General features: G+C 50.6%; 1 protein-coding gene across 6 annotated transcripts in view; it reads left to right on the top strand.

The window, feature by feature from the left end:
- LOC309616381 (uncharacterized protein C16orf95 homolog) overlaps nucleotides 1–17,349 on the top strand; it is a 515,949-nt gene that overhangs the window by 182,597 nt on the left and 316,003 nt on the right. For 5 of the 6 annotated variants that reach the window (XM_082366941.1, XM_082366942.1, XM_082366943.1 and 2 more), the window contains exons 7-11: nucleotides 313–449; nucleotides 1,024–1,129; nucleotides 2,225–3,527; nucleotides 8,522–8,687; nucleotides 9,809–9,962. In XM_082366941.1, the coding sequence (XP_082223067.1) occupies nucleotides 313–391 (79 nt within the window). In that variant the 3' untranslated portion in view covers nucleotides 392–449; nucleotides 1,024–1,129; nucleotides 2,225–3,527; nucleotides 8,522–8,687; nucleotides 9,809–9,962. Of the gene's footprint in view, nucleotides 1–312; nucleotides 450–1,023; nucleotides 1,130–2,224; nucleotides 3,528–8,521; nucleotides 8,688–9,808; nucleotides 9,963–17,349 lie in introns of those variants that run through there. The other variant, XM_082366946.1, reaches the window with a different exon arrangement.

Here is a 17,349-nt window from a genome sequence, read left to right on the forward strand (position 1 = left end):
TGAAGATGTTGCTTTGCCATTTTTCCTTCTCTCCCTCCCTGGCTTTGTCGTTAAATGTGATGAAAAAGTACTGACTTGTATTCATTCCCGGGACCGTGGAGACAACGCATCCCTGGATCTCCTAGGCTGCCGTGGCCAGTTGATAGCCAGTTGGCTGAAATCTGATGTTAGGAATGTGGAGTCTTTTTGGGAACTGCCCGTAGCTGCCAAAACGGTTCTAAATACATGAAAAGTAGGTTAACTTGCTACGCTCCTCGCGTTTATTCTTCCAGCTGAAATTTTCCTGACTTTTTTTCCCTTTCATTTTATTAGGTTAATAAAACTTGGTTTTCGAGCGTTTCACTGCCCCAGGAGGGCAGTGGGCCCCATGTCCAATTCATCAAGTGCCTAATGAGTGGCCTCGGAGGTCCTGGCCCATCCATTCCAGAAGCTCTCTCTGCCTCGTAAAGGTGAGGCCTACGGGCTGCACTGTATATTTTGTCTGTTGGTTTCCCAAATTCTCCTGCCAGCTCAACTGTCACTTCTCAGGATTTATATGAGGCCGACGGCACCACGGGGCAGCTCCCCTCCGCAGCAGAACCCCCCTCCTTTGCTCGTTCTTCACACACACCACACACTCAGTGCCATAAAACAACCTTTCTGCAATAAAATGAAATAGAAATGTGTCGATGCTAGCATTTTAGAACATTCCAGCCAAAGGGCTGTGGGAAATGCCTTCGTTTACATGAAGGAGGGAAGCTCTGTGAAACTAGGGGATAAAACAGTGTGAGAAAAGGCCCTTAGTAAGAAGAAATAGTCTGGCATTTAAAATAAATAAATTAAAAATAAAACGTGTGCATGTGCGTGTGTGTGTGTGTGCAGTCACTACATTCTTTATGCACATACGTTTATGCTGTCCTGGTTTGTTTTTGGTGTTTCAGAGAAAGGGCAGTGAGGGAGAAAAGTGGATGTCACTTGCCTTCTGAGCCCAGCGCCTGGGCTCTGTCTCCTTCTAGAACATTCTTCCTTTTCCTCCCCCTGCAGGCTCTTTTGCCTTCGCCAAGTTGTCGGGATCCTGCCAGCTCCAGGCTTGGGCTGTGTCTGCCCCAACATGGATGGGAAGCTAGAATCTGAGCACCAAGAACTCGAGGTACAGCTCAGGGCCCGGGAACCCGAGAGACGCGGTGAAGGTTGCGAGCATGGGGCCGGTCGCTGGGTCGTGGGGTCCCCGGGCCAGAGGCCTCCCGAATTTCCACACAGCAGCCTGGCCGGGACCGGGTTCCTTCTCTCTGGTTTGATCCTCCAGAAATCGCCTGGCTTTTAATTAAGCACCCCAGCGGGGTGTGCACCATTGCTGACAAGTGACTCCACACGGCCTGTTGATTTTTTCTCCCCTGCCTTTCCGTGGCGTCTTGAGCACCAGAGGGAAGGAGCACGGAGGGAAGGTCATGCTTGCTCTGCAGGCAGTGAAAGGGAGAGGGAACGCTGTCTCAGAGGGTTCTCTGTGATGCTCTCTGCATTTTATCACCCACCGGGCCCCGAAGCCAGGGCACAGGCCCTGTCCAAACAGTTGGCTGGGGTTTAACACCTGAGATGTGGAGACGTGAGACGTCTCCCAGGCTGTGGGGCAGAGGCAAGGATGGCTGTCCCTCTTTTGCAGACTCTTTCTGTGGAGGAAGAGGATTCTGGAAGGTCTCTGAGGCCAAGGGGGGCATCCATGGCCGGCCCACCCACGGGTAGACTGGCACCAGCTAGCACCTCCCTCCTTCCACATGGGGAAGACACAGTGCAGATTGAGTGGCTCTCAGCAGGGACCTCAAAGTGTCCACACGCCCCAGAATTTTCGCCCCAGTCTTGCACGGCCCTGTATGTTCCCGTTGGGCTGAAGGATTTCATGGCGTGTGGGTCAGTGGCTTGGAGTTCCCACATGGGAGGCCACGAGCAGCCGTTCTGATTGGGGCTTTGGGGCGGGGGGGGGGGAGGTAGGTCCAGTTCACCCCTGTGAAGACCCTCAACCCAGGACTGGCCTTTCTCAGTTGGCCCCCCGTTCCACCGCAAGGTGGCTGGAGTACCACTGTCGTGCAGGATTTCCCACGAGGAGCTGGCCTTCTCCCCTGCACACCCCTCTTACCGGGCGTTCATTGTGCATTCGATTATCTTCTGAAAAAACACTTTGAAGAGTTTTTGTTTTGTTTTGTTTTTCCTACTTGACAGTCTTGAATCAAGTAGGCCATTTATCTTTTAGGCAGAAGAATTTCAATAGTTACACTGCACACTTGCTGGGGGATCACAGGCTCAAAGCAGAGAGGTAGTTTAAAAATTTTTTTCATCACGGGTTTATTCTTGTCTTAGCTCCCCCCTAAACTTTGCAGCTTTCCTCCCCTCCAACTAATCCTCCCGACTGCGGCCCACCCCCACCCCCCATGGATCCAACCCACCTTGAGCTACTCAAACTGAAAGAAGCATTCATGCCTAGGCCATCTGTTTGTTTAAACTCACCCCGTGTTAGTCCACGTTAAATGCAGCAGAATGGAGAAAAATGTAATTCTCTGTCGGCTTTTGATCAAAGAGAGGAGTTTTTTTAAAAAAATTCAAGATGGATTTCTGAAGGACAATGTTATACACATTCTGTGTGTTTCTGAGCTTCAGTGTTTAGTTGAGTTGGGGGGCAATTTTTTTTTTCCCCTTTTGATCCCAGGGAGAAAACACTCGCACAAACACATCTCAGTGCCACAAACAGTGCGAGACAGCCACTTTTCTGTAGACTCCCCAGCTGTAAAGTGGACGTGGACTGCCTGTAACTTATCAACAGAGCAAGAAAATACGGCTCAATGGCTATATGCAAACCCTTTCTAGCTTCTGTGGGAATTCAGGGCGAAGTCACTCTTGTCTGGGCAAATTCAGGACCCAGGATGCTCAATACCCCCACCCCCCCAACCGGCGCAGAAACACGCAGATCCATGCTCACTCCATGATCTGATTTTCATGACCAATCATTAAATGTACATTTCTCCCCTCACTCCCTCAGCTTCAGAGCAAATGCAAATAAAAAGTGCTTAAAATGGTTAACATTTCCTGTCACTGAAGGCATTCGTTAGGGGCGGGGGTCGCTGAGTTTTAAAGTGTATTTTCATAGGAAAACTCATTTCAGATCTGCGGCAGGAACTCAGACTGTTTCACACAGTGAATCTCAGGGTTTGCGATAAGCCTGAGTCCATTGCAGGCGGTCGAATGACCCTTTATATTATGCGGGTGCAGGAGAGCAAATATCCAAATTTGAACTGAGATTAACCTGGGGCCCAGCTCAGGTCACAGGAAAAAATTATAACATGTCCTCTTTCCCCACCCTCCCCTCTGCTCACTTTCTTTTCCTTTATTGGAGAAAAAACCAAATTTGGTACTTTAATTTGTTGTGTTTCCTCTATTGATTGTTTAGCTAGTGATTTTGCCAGCTTCCTGGATGTGCATTCTGGTTCTGCACAAAGAGCCACATTTCCTTCTGGAATCGGGACCAGGACACAGACAGACAGCAGCAGACACTGGAAACTGTGAGTACTCCAGTCTCTCCTGTGGCTCTGACCCCGCTTGTCCCGTCCCGTCCCGCTGCCCCTTTCTTTCTCTACCAGTTAGCTTTCTGCGGGGCTCCTAGGCTGAACTCACTCTGTCAGCCCTCAGCACCATTCTCAGCTTTTAGGAAAAGAGACCCTACAATTTCTGCACAAACATCGGGTAGGAAGGGGAGGGGGAGTGTGCTTACCTATTGCAGTGACTTCAATTTTCATTTTAAGGCTCCGAAAGTTGGAGAAAGTAAACAGAAGCAGGCTGGTTTATTTCAGGGGCTAACAGGGAGTCCCTACTGAATTTACCTAATAAAATGAATTTTAAAAATTTTCATTTTCTCATTTCATTCCAGCAGAAAATGAGTTTGCCTTTATAATGTCCAGATCTTTCAAACTCTATTGAGTGAGAAATTAAGTTACAAAATGTAAATACTTTGGTATTATATATATATATATATGAAATGAATATATATATGAAATGAAGTAATCTGTGACTGTAATACAATAGCAAGCCTGACTTTAAGGCTCCTAGGACACTTAAAAATTTTTTTATGATGTGTAATAAAAGAAAAATAAAATTCAGTAGAAATGTTTCTCTTTTAAAATGGGTGAATTGTGATACTTAATAAATTTAATTGTAATTTTCATTTAACATGTTATCTATTTACCAAATTTTTTTTCTGAACATCTTGTCAAATGTTGGGAGGGTTGTAAAGAAAACATGTGTTAATATTCTGGGCCACAACTGACTTCTTTCCTTTCCTCCGTGAAACTATTCCAACGAGTATGGGAAATTGTAAAACAATGTAGTTCTCTCATGAAAAGAATACCCTGACTTTAATTACCAAGAGAAAGCAATTAATGCTCAAATTTCAAGGCCAATCCAGTGATCAGTTAGGAGCAGGAAGAAGGGGGGAAAGCAGGACTGTTACTTGCATAAGAAAATCCAGAAATCGACATCATGCAGATGTATAATTGGAATGTGATTGTATTTATAAGGAAAAGTTATATAAACTTCAAAAATGGTAGTTGTTTTGCTTAAGTGCCTGAAAAAAGAGTTCAGAATAATATTTGGGTTATCCCAGTTTTATGCTCTTGTGTTCCCAAAGCCTTGTTAGGTTAAAGAACTCCAAAGGAGTGGGGGTGTGTGTGTGTGTGTGTGTGTGTGTATGCGTGCCTCCTCCGTGTCCCCAACCCCCATGAAGTCTGCAGAGAAAAAGGTGGGAGCTGACTAGTGACCAAAAAAAAACACCTCTCACTCCAGAAATTCATAACTAATATAAAACTCTTAGAAATTAAAAATAGCAATTGTCTTACTTTTTTCACCTCTTCTCTGGGGGTTGTTGTAGGGGATGGGGTGATGGGGTAGAACCAGTTTTCAAAATTGCTGCAGACCAGTTTGTGCAAAAAGGGTATTTCCACTTTCCTGCGCTTTTGATTAGAGTATTTTGTTCTTGCTCTTCTGTCCCTGAAGCTATGGCATTGTACATCTTAAATATATTTTGTAAGCTTTCTAGTTTGGATCGCCGAAACAGAAACCTTCCCCTTCTTAGGGAGGTTCCCCTGCTGTCCAGTAGATGGCGATGTTACTTCTAGAGTGACCCACAGGTGGGGGTGGGGAAGATAGATACTGAGATTTACCCCCTTCACCTCTCCGGAGTGCATCCAGTGATCTCTAAAAGCAAGAAGAAAAACTTTTTTGAGGCCTGGTCTGAAACGTGCCAAGCCATCCAAGAGTATTAAAGTATTTAAGGCGACTGGTAAGTACCAAGTGTCTCACCGTCCTGAAATGGTCTGAGACATCTCCCAGCTAGAGTTCAATGAAATACTTTCTGGAAATGTTCAAAATAAAAATGGAAGACGCTTAGCAGCTATTTCAATATTTTATCTGTTGCCTGTCTATGTTTTATCAAGTAAACGATATACTTATGATTCTCCGTTTGTAACATTCACGAAGAATATACGTGTTACAGTATTGCATGGAATCTTATATGCGTACAAATGGCCAATTAAAATCAGGAGTGTACAGATAATGATACCAGAGTCTCACCTTCTCAAAAAAGTATTTTCCTTTTGAAAGTGATGAATGTGTGTGGGCCTCTCACCCTGGGCATTGTATTTCATTATATCAGCTCCTGCTAAATGGTATCGCCAGCTTTTTAGAGCTTTTAAACCTCCATCTCCCAGGGATGAAGCGCCTCCTCTCCAGCTGGGAAAAGTTTCTACTTTATTTCAAAAACAAACAAACATTTTTCTATCCCCACCTCTTGCTAGAGAGAGTCTCAATAACGATGAGCACGTTGTTCAACATATTTAAGGTTAAAATGATTTTAAAACATTTTTGGATAATTTCAATGTTTTGATTCTTCATGGGACAACACGATTCCTTAATTTGTTTTATGGAATAATTTGCCGTATCTTTTCTTTAATTTAAAAAGAAATAGGGTGCATGTTGACAATTATTTTAAACAAACTGGAATTCAACAACAGCAACAGAAAGATCTATTTCTTTTCCTAAAAATAATGTTATCGTTTGTCCTTGGCGGGGAGATAGGCAGGAATTCATTTCACTCCAAATGTGAAATACTATTTAAAGACATAGAAATATGTAAATGCAGCAGAGTGCAATAACTCCATCATACTGGTAGTAATTAATCATGCGTTGCTCTCTAAAAATTTAATTGAATGACATGCCAGCTTTTATACCTGTATGTATTTACAAACTGAGCAAGTCGCCGACTACTCATACCTCGAATCTACGCATTGATAAAACGATTGTGCAAAACCCAGCTGTTTAAATAGACTCTGTTCCGCTTTAAAGATGTTATACCCTTTGGGGAGAAAGTCATCTAAGTACTGAGTGGCAGTGACCAGCGAACAATAGTTAGAATGAAAATAAAGCTTCCTGAAACTTAGTTTTAATTTTCTTGAGCAAGATACTAACCCATAAAAAATAAACATTGTTTATGGAGCCAGGTGTGTATCAAGTGAACCGCTGTAAAATGATATGGAGAAAATATGAATTTGTATGTCTCAAGTACTTTGGTTCGCCTGCAGAACAGAGGGAGCTATTTGATACATAGAAACCGAAAAATAAAATTAGTGATTCTGGAGAGAGGTCCAATTCAGATCTGTGCAGGCCCAGGGAGGCGACTGTATTATAATTCACAGACAAAAAGCTGTGTCACTTGGCACCTTGGCTTAAGGGATAATTTAATTACACCACCTATTAACGCTGACTTACGTTTCTGCTCCGGCCAGCCTTCTTACGATCTTGTTTATTGCCAGAAATCACATTTGTGACAGCTCTAATAGGCCATTCAACAGCGAACATTTTCTTGTTTGGTTGAAAATATTTCAGGTTTCAGACACCCAACAAGGAAAAGCACTTTCAGACTTCGTGTAAATGAATAAATTTGTTCGGAGTGAGACTTTTTAGAAAATGAATTCAACAGCCTATTTGACCAGTTTCAGCCTAAAATATTATGTTTCAGTTTGCCAACCAGGCTGATAGGACCTCAGCTGATGCAGAGATTATTGCCTCTTCCGGGCTTTCTTTTTTCTTTTTTGCTGGCAGAAAGTGGCCCTGGTACCATCTTTGCACGTGGGATTAGAGAAACAGCATGGAGGCCTGGTTGCCTACAAGCATGTCGGACTGCACACATCCCTGGCTTGGAGTGATGGTGTGCTGTTGCAGATTTTGAGTCCTGTATTTGTAAACTTTCCACTTTTTGTTTTTTGAGAAATTCACGTTTGATCTCTGCCAGCAAAGGTGGTGGGGTGGATATGTACGTCTCTCTTCACAGCTGAATGCAATCAAAACGCTTATTTTATGTTGTGTTTTAGTTAAAAGGTAAAGGAGAAGAGAAAAAGACACTCAAAAACCCAGAAGATACAGTTAGCTTGGAGTCATCAACCCTACAGTGCCGGGAATAAAGCCCTCGGGACACAATGCATTTTATCCCACCCCCGCACCCCCCGGCAAATTCTCTTGGAGGGAGAGGGGGACATCGTGGGGATTCCATTTAAGGGTCAGCTAACGTGTTTAAGCTGTGTGACAGGAGAAAGAAGGCCGAAATCCTTTGTGCAAACAAGCGCCAGAAGCTCAAATCCCTGCCTGTCTTCTCAGAAACAAACTTGCCCAGCGTCTTCTGTGCGGTTTGGAGAAGTGAGGTTTGAGGCCACCTTTCAGTGGCCTTGTGTCACCGCCTCTGCGTCGGAGGTGTCTGGGCCCCAAACATTCCAGGCTGCTCTCCCCAGGTCTTACCCCAGGCTGCAGTGGAGGCTGGCTTGGTGAGGAGGTGGGACACGCTCCCATCTGGGAGAGCTGTGAGCAATCCACAGAGCGGGCCGCCTCGCGGGCACCCAGTCCCACAGGGCCTGGGCGAGGGCTCGGAGAGTGCCGTGCTGCTGTTCCATCGCGCACGCTCTCTTGGAACTCTAATCGTGGACACTCAGTCACGTGACGAATGCCTAGTTTTGATGATTTGTGCGTTGTATCTCTCCACCAGAATCTAAGCGTCATGAATGTTGCGTACTTACAACAAGGTTGATATTTATCCAGAGTGTGAATGTGCCAGGGGTCGCACGGGATAACTGGATGGTGCCTCCCAACGCGTTGATGGAGTTGGGAATGTCATTGTCCTCACTTGACGATTGAGGCACCTGAGTGGGATTCCCAGGCGACACAGCTCGTGCGCAAGGCTGGGAGGGCTGGAGGGACTGGGGTCTGAATCCAGGTGGGGGGATCACAGGCCCCACGTTCTTCAACAGGACCTTGTAGGCTCTGCGAATTCAGTACTGCTGAGTGATGGAGGGTGAGCCTGAGAGGCAGGGGTGATGCCTGAGCAGAGGGTTTAGGCAGGTTTGGGTTCAAATAGGGCTCTGCCCTCATTCACTGGGGACCCGTGGTGAAGTTTTTCAATTTCCTGAGCCTAGGTTTCCTCCTACATAAAATGGAGCTGGTGATCTTTCTTTTTCAGGTCGTGAGGATTTGAGACTGTGAATGAGAAGGCTGGGCCCCTAGCGTATGCGGGATGGATGATTGGGTCATGGCCATCTGTGGGCCAGTTCCCGGAGCCCAGGAACAAACGGGCAGAGGGGCCACCTGGCATCACATCTCGGCCACCTACGAGCGGGGTGACCCCGGTGAGTCTCTTGAGTTGGTGGTGTTGATTTTCTCTCCCGTTGCAGTTTCTGCCTCAGAGGCTGGAAGGAGGAGGGAAAGCCCAGCTGCAGTAACTACTAAACGAATGTCCTCTGAGCGCCTCCCTGTAGGCGTTCCGCTCCCTGCCGGCGGTGCTTCGGGAAGTGTGGCCCCCAGACCAGCAACCTGGGCATCACTGGGCGCCTGTTAGGCATGCAGAGTCTCGGGCCCCACCCAGCCCTCCTGGGTCAGAACCAGGGCTTTGCACGTGTGCACTGGCCTGGAGCACACGGGAGACAGAGGCCACTTGTCCCTAGGGAGGCTCCCTCTCTGTGCCCTCAGCCCCGTCCCTCAACCCTCCCTGGCTGGCTCTGTGCTGCAGGGGCTGAGAGGCTGCATTTCGCAGGCTCCCCTGGTTTCTGTCTGGGTCTGGCTGGTGAGAGGCACTGGTGAGAGCCGGGAGGGAGGGCCGCAGGAGGGAGAAGCCGGGCACTCTCCTCTCCCCCGCTCCCCCTCCCCTCCCCCTCCCGGTCCTCCCCCACCAGCTCGCATCTCAGCAGCAGTACTGCTGCAGGGGCAGGCTCTGCCAGCCCCGGCCCCTCTCTGTCCCTCTGCCCCAGGGTGCCAGCAGCTTCCTGCCGGTGCATACCTCCCGGGCTCCACGGTTGGCTTCTCCGTTTTCCATCATCAGAGCAACCAGTTCCACGTATTGAATTCTCTGTTTTAAATACTCAGCGAAGTTTCTGTTTTTCTTGGTTGGATCTAGTGATCCACCCAGGCTCACACCTCAAGGGGAAGGGGTCTTGGAGTCAGACGGTTTGGACAAGGGCTCCAGCTCTCCTGCTGCCTTGTGCTGGACCCTGGACAAGTCACTCTTCCTTTGCCCAGGGGAGGACCCGGGCTCAGAGAGGCCCCCTTGTCTCCCCACCCAGCATCTCTTCTGGCCCTGGCCTGGGCCTTCCTTACCTGCGACAGGTGGAATGCATAAGTGGTCTCAGGGCCTCAGCCCTCCCTGGGTCCAAGCCCTTTGCTGAGGGCTTTGTAGCACCTTCTACTAAGAGGCGGGTAGATTTCCTTGTCCCTGGAGTCTGGGTTTCACTATGTGACTTCCTTTGGCCAATAGGATGTTAGCAGACGTCACTCAAGCAGAAGCTTGGAGGAGCTCTTACCCGTGTCCATTAGTCCTCGTGTGCCTCTGCTGTCTGTGTGAGCAGGCTGAGCTGCTTGGCTGAGGAAGGATGGGAGACGCCCATTCATCCCAGCAGAACTACAGATATGTAAGTAGCCCAGCCAGCGTCAGCAGCGACACCTACCTCACCAGTTACGACACAGGGTATAAATGCTACCCTCACGTGCCACAGGTTTTGTGCTTTCGTTACGTAGCAGGATGTGCTGAGAGCTGAGTGACATCATCGCCGGGTGACAAACAGCTCTTTTCACGTTGCCCAAGGGCAAGGGCCGCGGTATAAAATGGCATTCGAGAACAACGTTTGAGGAGCCAGGAGCCTGGATTGAGATCCCAGCTCTGCCCCTTCTTGTCGGGTGTACTGGGGAAAGTCAGTTTGATTCTTTGCCCTCTATAGAATGGGATAATAGTAGGGCCTACCTCCTGGGGTTTGTAGGGACTGAGATGGTGTAGGTAAAGTACCTGGAACATAGTTGATGCTGGACAGACATTATCATTATTATAAGCAGAGTTAACGATGATACCGTGTTATAAAAACCAACAACCTCCACAATCTAGCCTCGGCCTTCCTCACTCTGCTCCCTGACACACCCACAACCCGCCATTCTTCAAAGGCCTTTGCACCTGCTGTTCCTTCTCCCCAAGTGCGGTTCCCTCTCCTCCAACTAGTGACTCACCTCCTTGCCTCAAGGCTTCAGTGCAGTGCGGAACTGAAGGGAATTCTGAGTATTTCACTTCTCTTTCCTGTCCTTTTAGTCTGTCCTTCCTTTAACTCTCTGTCACCTGGGGTTAGCCATCTCTCCTGTTGCGGCACCAGGGCCAATGCGATGAGACACTCTCCTCCTTTCCCCAAGGGTAGGAGGTGTAAGGACGTGGCGTGTGGGAGAGAAAACACAGACGTGGCAAAATGAGGCCTTGCTGTACCTCCCAGCCCTCCATAGCCACTACTGTGAAATGACAGCGTCTCCCACTAGGTCAGCGCCAGTCATTCCATGGGCAGCAAGTGTCTGTGGAGCCTGACTCCGTGTCTGGCACTTGGGCGGCTCTGGGTTTACAGCCGTGAACAACAAGCAAGGTCGTTTCTGTCTCGGCCCACAGTCCACGGGGAGGCCGGACTGTGCTGGGCGGCTGCAGGCTTTGGGGGAGCGTTGGATGGGGCACTGGGCGTGTAGGGGGTTTCGGGGAAGCCCAAAGATGGGCCTCTGAATGGAGATGTGAAGGCTCAGCCTTGGGGGGAGCTGGGGCAGCTGTATTCCAGGCACTGGCCTGGGTTAGGGGCCAGCAAGGGGAGCGTGGGGACCTCCCAGTGGGCCGGAACGGGGAGAGTGGACGAGGGGGGACGTGCTCAGAGACCACAGCCTTGGCCTTATCACCGAGATGGGGACAGTCCCGGGACCGGGCAGGCACGGTCTGGGCATCCCCACTGCACAGACGGAGACGCCGAGGCCCTCTGCCTGAGTGCCATCTCCATCAGTCACCACTTCAGGAGGAGACAGCAGCTCCAGGGCGCCGCAGCCTGCGTGTCATGTTACGCCTCAGGGAACCTGAAGGCTGCTTCCACTAAGGAAATGCATAAGTAAATAAGCCCCAGTAAATACAATATTTACATTAGTGAACAGAGGTGTCTGCTTTTCAGTGCCCAAAGAAGACAGAGAACACTGTGATTGGATGCTATTGATGTCACTCATCTCTGATAGGCAAGAGGGAGGTGGGGCCCCCAGGCCTGGGTGGGAGTTATTTCCAGGGAGATGGCCTGTCTAACCTCTTCTGTGTTTACTCCTCAAAGATGAGGTCAGGGTTGCACCTCCTAGTATTCAGGTGCACGTGGGTCAGCTGCAGATAACAGGGGTGTTGTCCTAGGTGGCGAAGGTGGGGGTGGGCAGACTGGGCAGGGAGCCTGGTTCTCTCCATCTTTTGGGCTCTGGGCCTGTGGGCTCAGGTCCTGAGGTGAACGCCACATCTTTGGGACTCGTGGCATTCCAGGAAGGATAAAGGGCTAGGGAGATGCTGCACCGTCTTGTCCCGCTGGAAGGGCCCCTCTGGGCAGCTCACCTCCATTGCCTTGGCTGGGACCATGTCACCTGACCACTCTCACTGCAAAGGAGTCTGGGAAACTGCATATTTTTAGTCGGGTCCATTGCCAAGCCAAACAAAACCCGAATCCTGTCAACAGGGAGGAATGGGGTGGGGAACAGATGTGGTTGGGTGACCAGCAGAGGGCCAAGGCGGCGTGGGTCACATCTGACGATTACGTGATGCTCTCTTGATTCAAAGCAGAAAGAGACACTGACACTTTTCTTTACAAAAACCCTCCTGATGGGATGTTCATCTCTTCACATTCTGGATATCTCACTCATGGTCTCTTTAAAAATAAAATGAATTAATGTGTTCCTACCAGTCGGGAATATAAAGGATCGGTGTTTTGGGCCAAAACTTCCCTTAAAAGCAGGAGGCTTCTTTTATGACTGTCATTTCACAGAGAAGGAAATCAAGGCACAGAAGGTTGGGGGTTTGCCCAGAGTCACAAGGTGTCAGAACCAGAGAGGGGTTCAAGTGGCAAAACTGACCCCTGGTGCCAGGATCCCAGCCCGTGCCCAGAGGCTGCTGTGGCAGGCTGTGGGAAGGTCTCTCCAGGTGGGCGCGGGTGGCCTGTGGGCGAGCCCGGGAGGAGGGCGGGGTGCCTGGCCTTTGCGGTCACAGTCCCGGGAGGCCCTGCGTGGTGGGCCTTGGGGTGCCCACGGCTTCCCTTCTCTGGCCCCACACCTCTCTTGGGCTCTCAGTCAGTCTGGGATTTTCCGCGAATTGGTTCTCTGAGCTCAGAGCCTGGCCCTGGGAGGGGACCCTCTCTGCTTTTGGCTGAAAGCCGGCTTGACCTCGCTGCACTCTGTGGGGCCAGAGAAGGCTGTGCTGCGGCCAGCGGAGCTGTGGGGTCACAGATGAGAGCCCAGAACGTGCCATCGGGTCGCCTGCGTTCGCACCTGTCTCCAAGTGTCTCAGAATGGTGGGCAAGACACTAGGGCCCCCTGAGATTGTGGCTTCCTCGTCCTGAGTGTGGGCAGCACAAGGCCCCTCACAGGGCACTCGTGAGGGACAAAGAGGAAGGCGGGTGCACGGTGCTGGCCTTGGAAAGAGCATGGGGCCTGGGGCTACCCTGGCCGCTCCCATTCAGGTGTGGCTGTGGGTGCCGCGGGGAGGCGTCTCAGGGAGAGCGGGAAGATGGGCTGCTCTCCTGCTGTCACGGAATCCTGCTCAGCCTCGGATTCCTGGCCTGGAGTGTGGGAACGCTCCCCAGACTTACCCCGTGGGCTGCTGGGAGTGCTGGAGAGACGGGCATTTCAATAGTTAATGTTTGCTGAGCACTGGTCACCTGCCGGGCCTCTGCTAGACCTTTCGCTGGACTATCTCTTTCATCCGTAACCTGGTCAGACCACACCGGGAGCAGCGAGAGTCAAATGGCTGCCCACTCCGGCGCCGAGCGACCCTCGAGGCAGGTCCCCGACAAACGTCCCTTCCCAGCTCACAGTCTCCTTGCGCGTCGTGAGTAAGCAAAGGCATCTTCCCGCGACCCACTCCTAGAAACCCAGTTGTAAAGTGAGCAATCAGATAGGTTGGGAAAATTTAGCTCAGAAATGACATTACAGTAAAGCTGTGTTTCTGAAAAAAGGCTGTTTGTCAGAGAGGTCATATCAATGATAAACAGGCTGCCATAAAAGTAAGACACAAGGAACCCAGTCCTGAGTGGCCATTAAACTGGAGAAGTTGCACCCAGTCCTATCAGGTGGGCAACCACAAACACATCTGTTATCCCAGGGACCCTGCCATGTAGTGGCCACAGTGCCCAAAAAAGGTAACCCTTCTGTTTATTGCAATTAACTTTTTTGTCGTAGGTCCACTTTATGGTTCAATAAACATTTACTTAAGAATCTGTTTCTCTTTTTAGAACGTTGAGGGCTTTAGGACATTATATGAAGAGAAAGTTTTATGAAGAGAATTGCTCAAGGGACTCTGATCTCACTATACCTTCCTTTCTCCAGAAAGGTCCCAGGGCCGCCCAAAGTTCATCCTCAGACCTTGGGGGTACTGTCCTAGGGTTCAATTTACATTTTTAGCTGGTGATGCTTTTTCTCTCTCACAAAAGGAATTTTGAAATGAAAGCTTCCCCAGCTGACACAAATGGCAGTTAGAAACGTGTTAAGCTTCAAGTCACAAATAGTCCATCTTGAAGTGGCTTAAACCAGCATGGGGTCATTCTTCTCACACGACAAGGATGTCTGGAGAAAGGCAGCTGCTGGCCTCAGTTTGTTTGCTCGACAAGGGCAAGGCAGCATCTCATATGGCTTGTGTCAGTGCCCTGGGGCTGCTGTGACAAATGACCACAAACTTGGCCACTTAAAACAACACAAATGTATTCTCTCACAGTTCTGGAAGTCAGAAGTCCGACACGGGTCTCACGGAGCTAAAGTCAAAGTGTCACAGGGCTGTGTTCCTCCAGGAACTCAAGGGGAGAACCCACTTCCTGGCCTTTTCCTGCATCTTCCAAGCCAGCAATGCTGCATCTCTGCCCTTCTTTCTTCATCACAGCTCTTCTCTGATCCCCTCTTCTACCTCCATCTTCCACCTTTAAGGACCCTGTGATTACATTGGGCTCACCTGGGGAATCCAGGATGATCTCCCCGTTTCAAGGTCAGCTGATCAGCAACCTCAATTCCCCTTTGCCATATTACTTAACATTTTGACAGGTTCTGGGGATTAGGATGTGGGCATTTCTGGGAGGTGGGTGTCATTCTGTCTGCCACATTTCCATTACCTGTCCTGTCCTGTTCTCAAGATGGCTGCTGCATCTCCAGACATCACGTCTGTATTCAAGGGGGGAGGGGAGGAGCAAGTTTCCAGGACTGCACCAGCTGGGTCTCTTCCCTTTTTTATCGGGAAAGCAAAAGCTTTCCCAGAAGTGTCCCAGGCTCTTTTTGACATCTAATGGATCAGAACTGGGTCACTGGCTGCGTTTAGCTGCAAGAGAGGCTGGTAAGGTACACAGTCGGGAGAAGGTGGGCATCAAAGACTCTGGGAAGCACACTTGCGGTGTCTGCCACAGCCACCTTCCCACGCTCCTGAGTTTATTTCAGCAGATCTTCCCAGGGAGGGCACCAGGAGGGAGGAAGTGGTGGCTTTCAGGGCATGGCTTTAAGTGGGATGTGGTTGACAGGAACTCTGGGAGCTCTAAAAAGAGAATTAAAATCTCCCCCTCTGGAATTGTGGGGGAGGCTCTGGGCTTTGGAGTTGGCTTTCCTGGGTTCCAGAACCTCCTTGACTTGGGAACAAGAGAAGATGTGCACCACACGGGGCTCCTGGCAATGCTCAGAGCTCGAGTACCCCCGGGGCACGTGTGGGCAGGTCCTCTCTGGCATCAGTGAGGCAGAGGGAGGTGTGTCTCCCCCTCTCTCCGTGCCCTGGGCTTCCGTTTCACGGGGGGTCAGCTCTGTCCTGACCAAAGGACTCACTGCACTTTGAACAGAGTGGTCCCACTAGGGTCCTGACGGCATCACCACCACCTCCATTCTGCCTGGAGAGCTGGGACAGGTTCTGGGTTCCTAGCTGGTCTCCATGACGGACTCCTTATCATTGAATTCCCCCCAAAATACACTGGCTCTGCACCAACTCATTCAGCCCACCTGGAGTGAAGGAAACAGACCTCATGGGTAGCATGGGTCCCTCTAGAGGTGGGAGCCTGACCCCCACATGCCCCAAGCAGCATGGTGCCACCTCCTGCCCATTCTGGACACCACGTGCTCAAAGCGACCCAGGAAATAAAATCTGAGTCAATTCGACTTTTGCTTTCGAACTGTCCATTGACTGGTTGCTGTGCTGGCATCCTTTGGGGACAGAGAGAGAGACAGGTGAGGTCCCTGCCCTTGAGAGGGAAAGGAATTCCCAGAGAGAGAGAGAGGTCCCGAGGGCGGGTCCCTGCACTGTGCAAGCACAGTACTCCCCTGATCACCACTGGGTGACGCTGTGCAGATGACTTGACCTCTCAGAATGTCAATGGCCTCGACTGTTGGGGGTGCTAATAACAGCACCACCCTCCCAGGGCATCGTATGGAAAGTGAGCTGCAAGTACTAGCTTTCATTCTTGCGGTTATTATCATTTTTGATGTGTGCAAACAAATGCTCAGCATTTGGATTAAACTGAGCCTAAAGGCATGACCCACGGATAAGAATGGAATTGGAGTCTCCTGGAGCCGCCACTCTTGTTGTTGGCTGGTCCTGATCAGGCTCTCAGAACAGTGGTTAGCTCCAAGATGGGTGAGCACGGCCTCTGGCCCCACCACGTCACCTCCTCCACGTCCACATCAGCCTCCTCGCTGGGACAAGGGGCTTGTGCAAAAGCCCAGCTCCTGGGACTGGCTGAGGGCTGGACCGGGTGATACAGGAAAGTGCCGAGGACACAGTGGGTCCTCCAGAAACACACTATGGATCGCAGCAAAACCCCGAGGAGGGACGGAGGTAGTTCCCACCTGCAGCCCCATTTTGCAGGTGGGGAAACTGAGGAGCAGAGAGGCAAAGCCACTTGTCCAGGGCTCCACAACCAGCGAGACGTAGGGTGGGCTTGAAGGTCAGTCTGAGGAGTGACTTCAGGGATGAGCGAAGGGTGAAGGGTGAGAGGTGCAGGGTGTGGAGTTCAGGGTGCAGAGCTTCGTGCAGTGTTGGCCTCGGGCATCTTTCTCACGTTCCTCCAAGCTCACTGCCAGCTCTTTTGTCCCCAGGGGGAGGCTGGGCAGTGAGAACCTGGGAATTCTCTTATCTCTGCCGAGCAGGATGCGTCCTGTATTGTGTCCCCCCCTCGAGGTTCCCAAGCACCGTGATGAGCTTGCAGATTTTGGCGGGTGATTGCTCTGGGGGGGCTGTGCTTTGTTTGCCAGGCTCTCTCGCGAGGCTGGCTCCGTGTCCCTGGCCTTTTCAGCTCCTCTGCAGGCCCTCCCCTGCAGAGCGCTGTGAAATGGCAGGGGTGAGTTCCTGCCTGCGGCCATTTCCGCCCATTCTTTCTGTAGGGGCAGTGGGTGGGTTCCCTGCTGGGAGGCTGGGGGGTCGCAGTGCCCCGTATGGCCCTCGGGGGCGCTGTGCAGGCGGGTGAGGGCAGGGGAGGCCTGCCTGCCTGGCCCCGGGCTAGGTTTCCGTCCTCCCCCCTCCCCATCAGTACCAACATTTGAAAGGTGCTCTTATCAAGCCATGGAATGTGCATGGAAACAGGTAATTAATCTAGTTGTATGATGGAGAGTGGGCAGCGATGGTTGTCTGAAAATGCAGATTCTCAGGCCCCGGTTTCAGAGTCAGACTCACGAGAAGTGGGCTGGGACCCAGGATTCATAGTTTACACCAGGCCCCCAGGTAATTCTTCTGACCTGGAACATTTGGGAAAAGGCTGGCCTGGCAGCGTGGGCAGGCTCTGGGGTCAGGCAGGCTGAGTCATCTTCACTGCT

The sequence above is a fragment of the Balaenoptera borealis genome (genome assembly GCF_965194805.1).
Source record: "Balaenoptera borealis genome assembly, chromosome: 19".
Classification (NCBI taxonomy): Eukaryota; Metazoa; Chordata; class Mammalia; order Artiodactyla; family Balaenopteridae; genus Balaenoptera; species Balaenoptera borealis.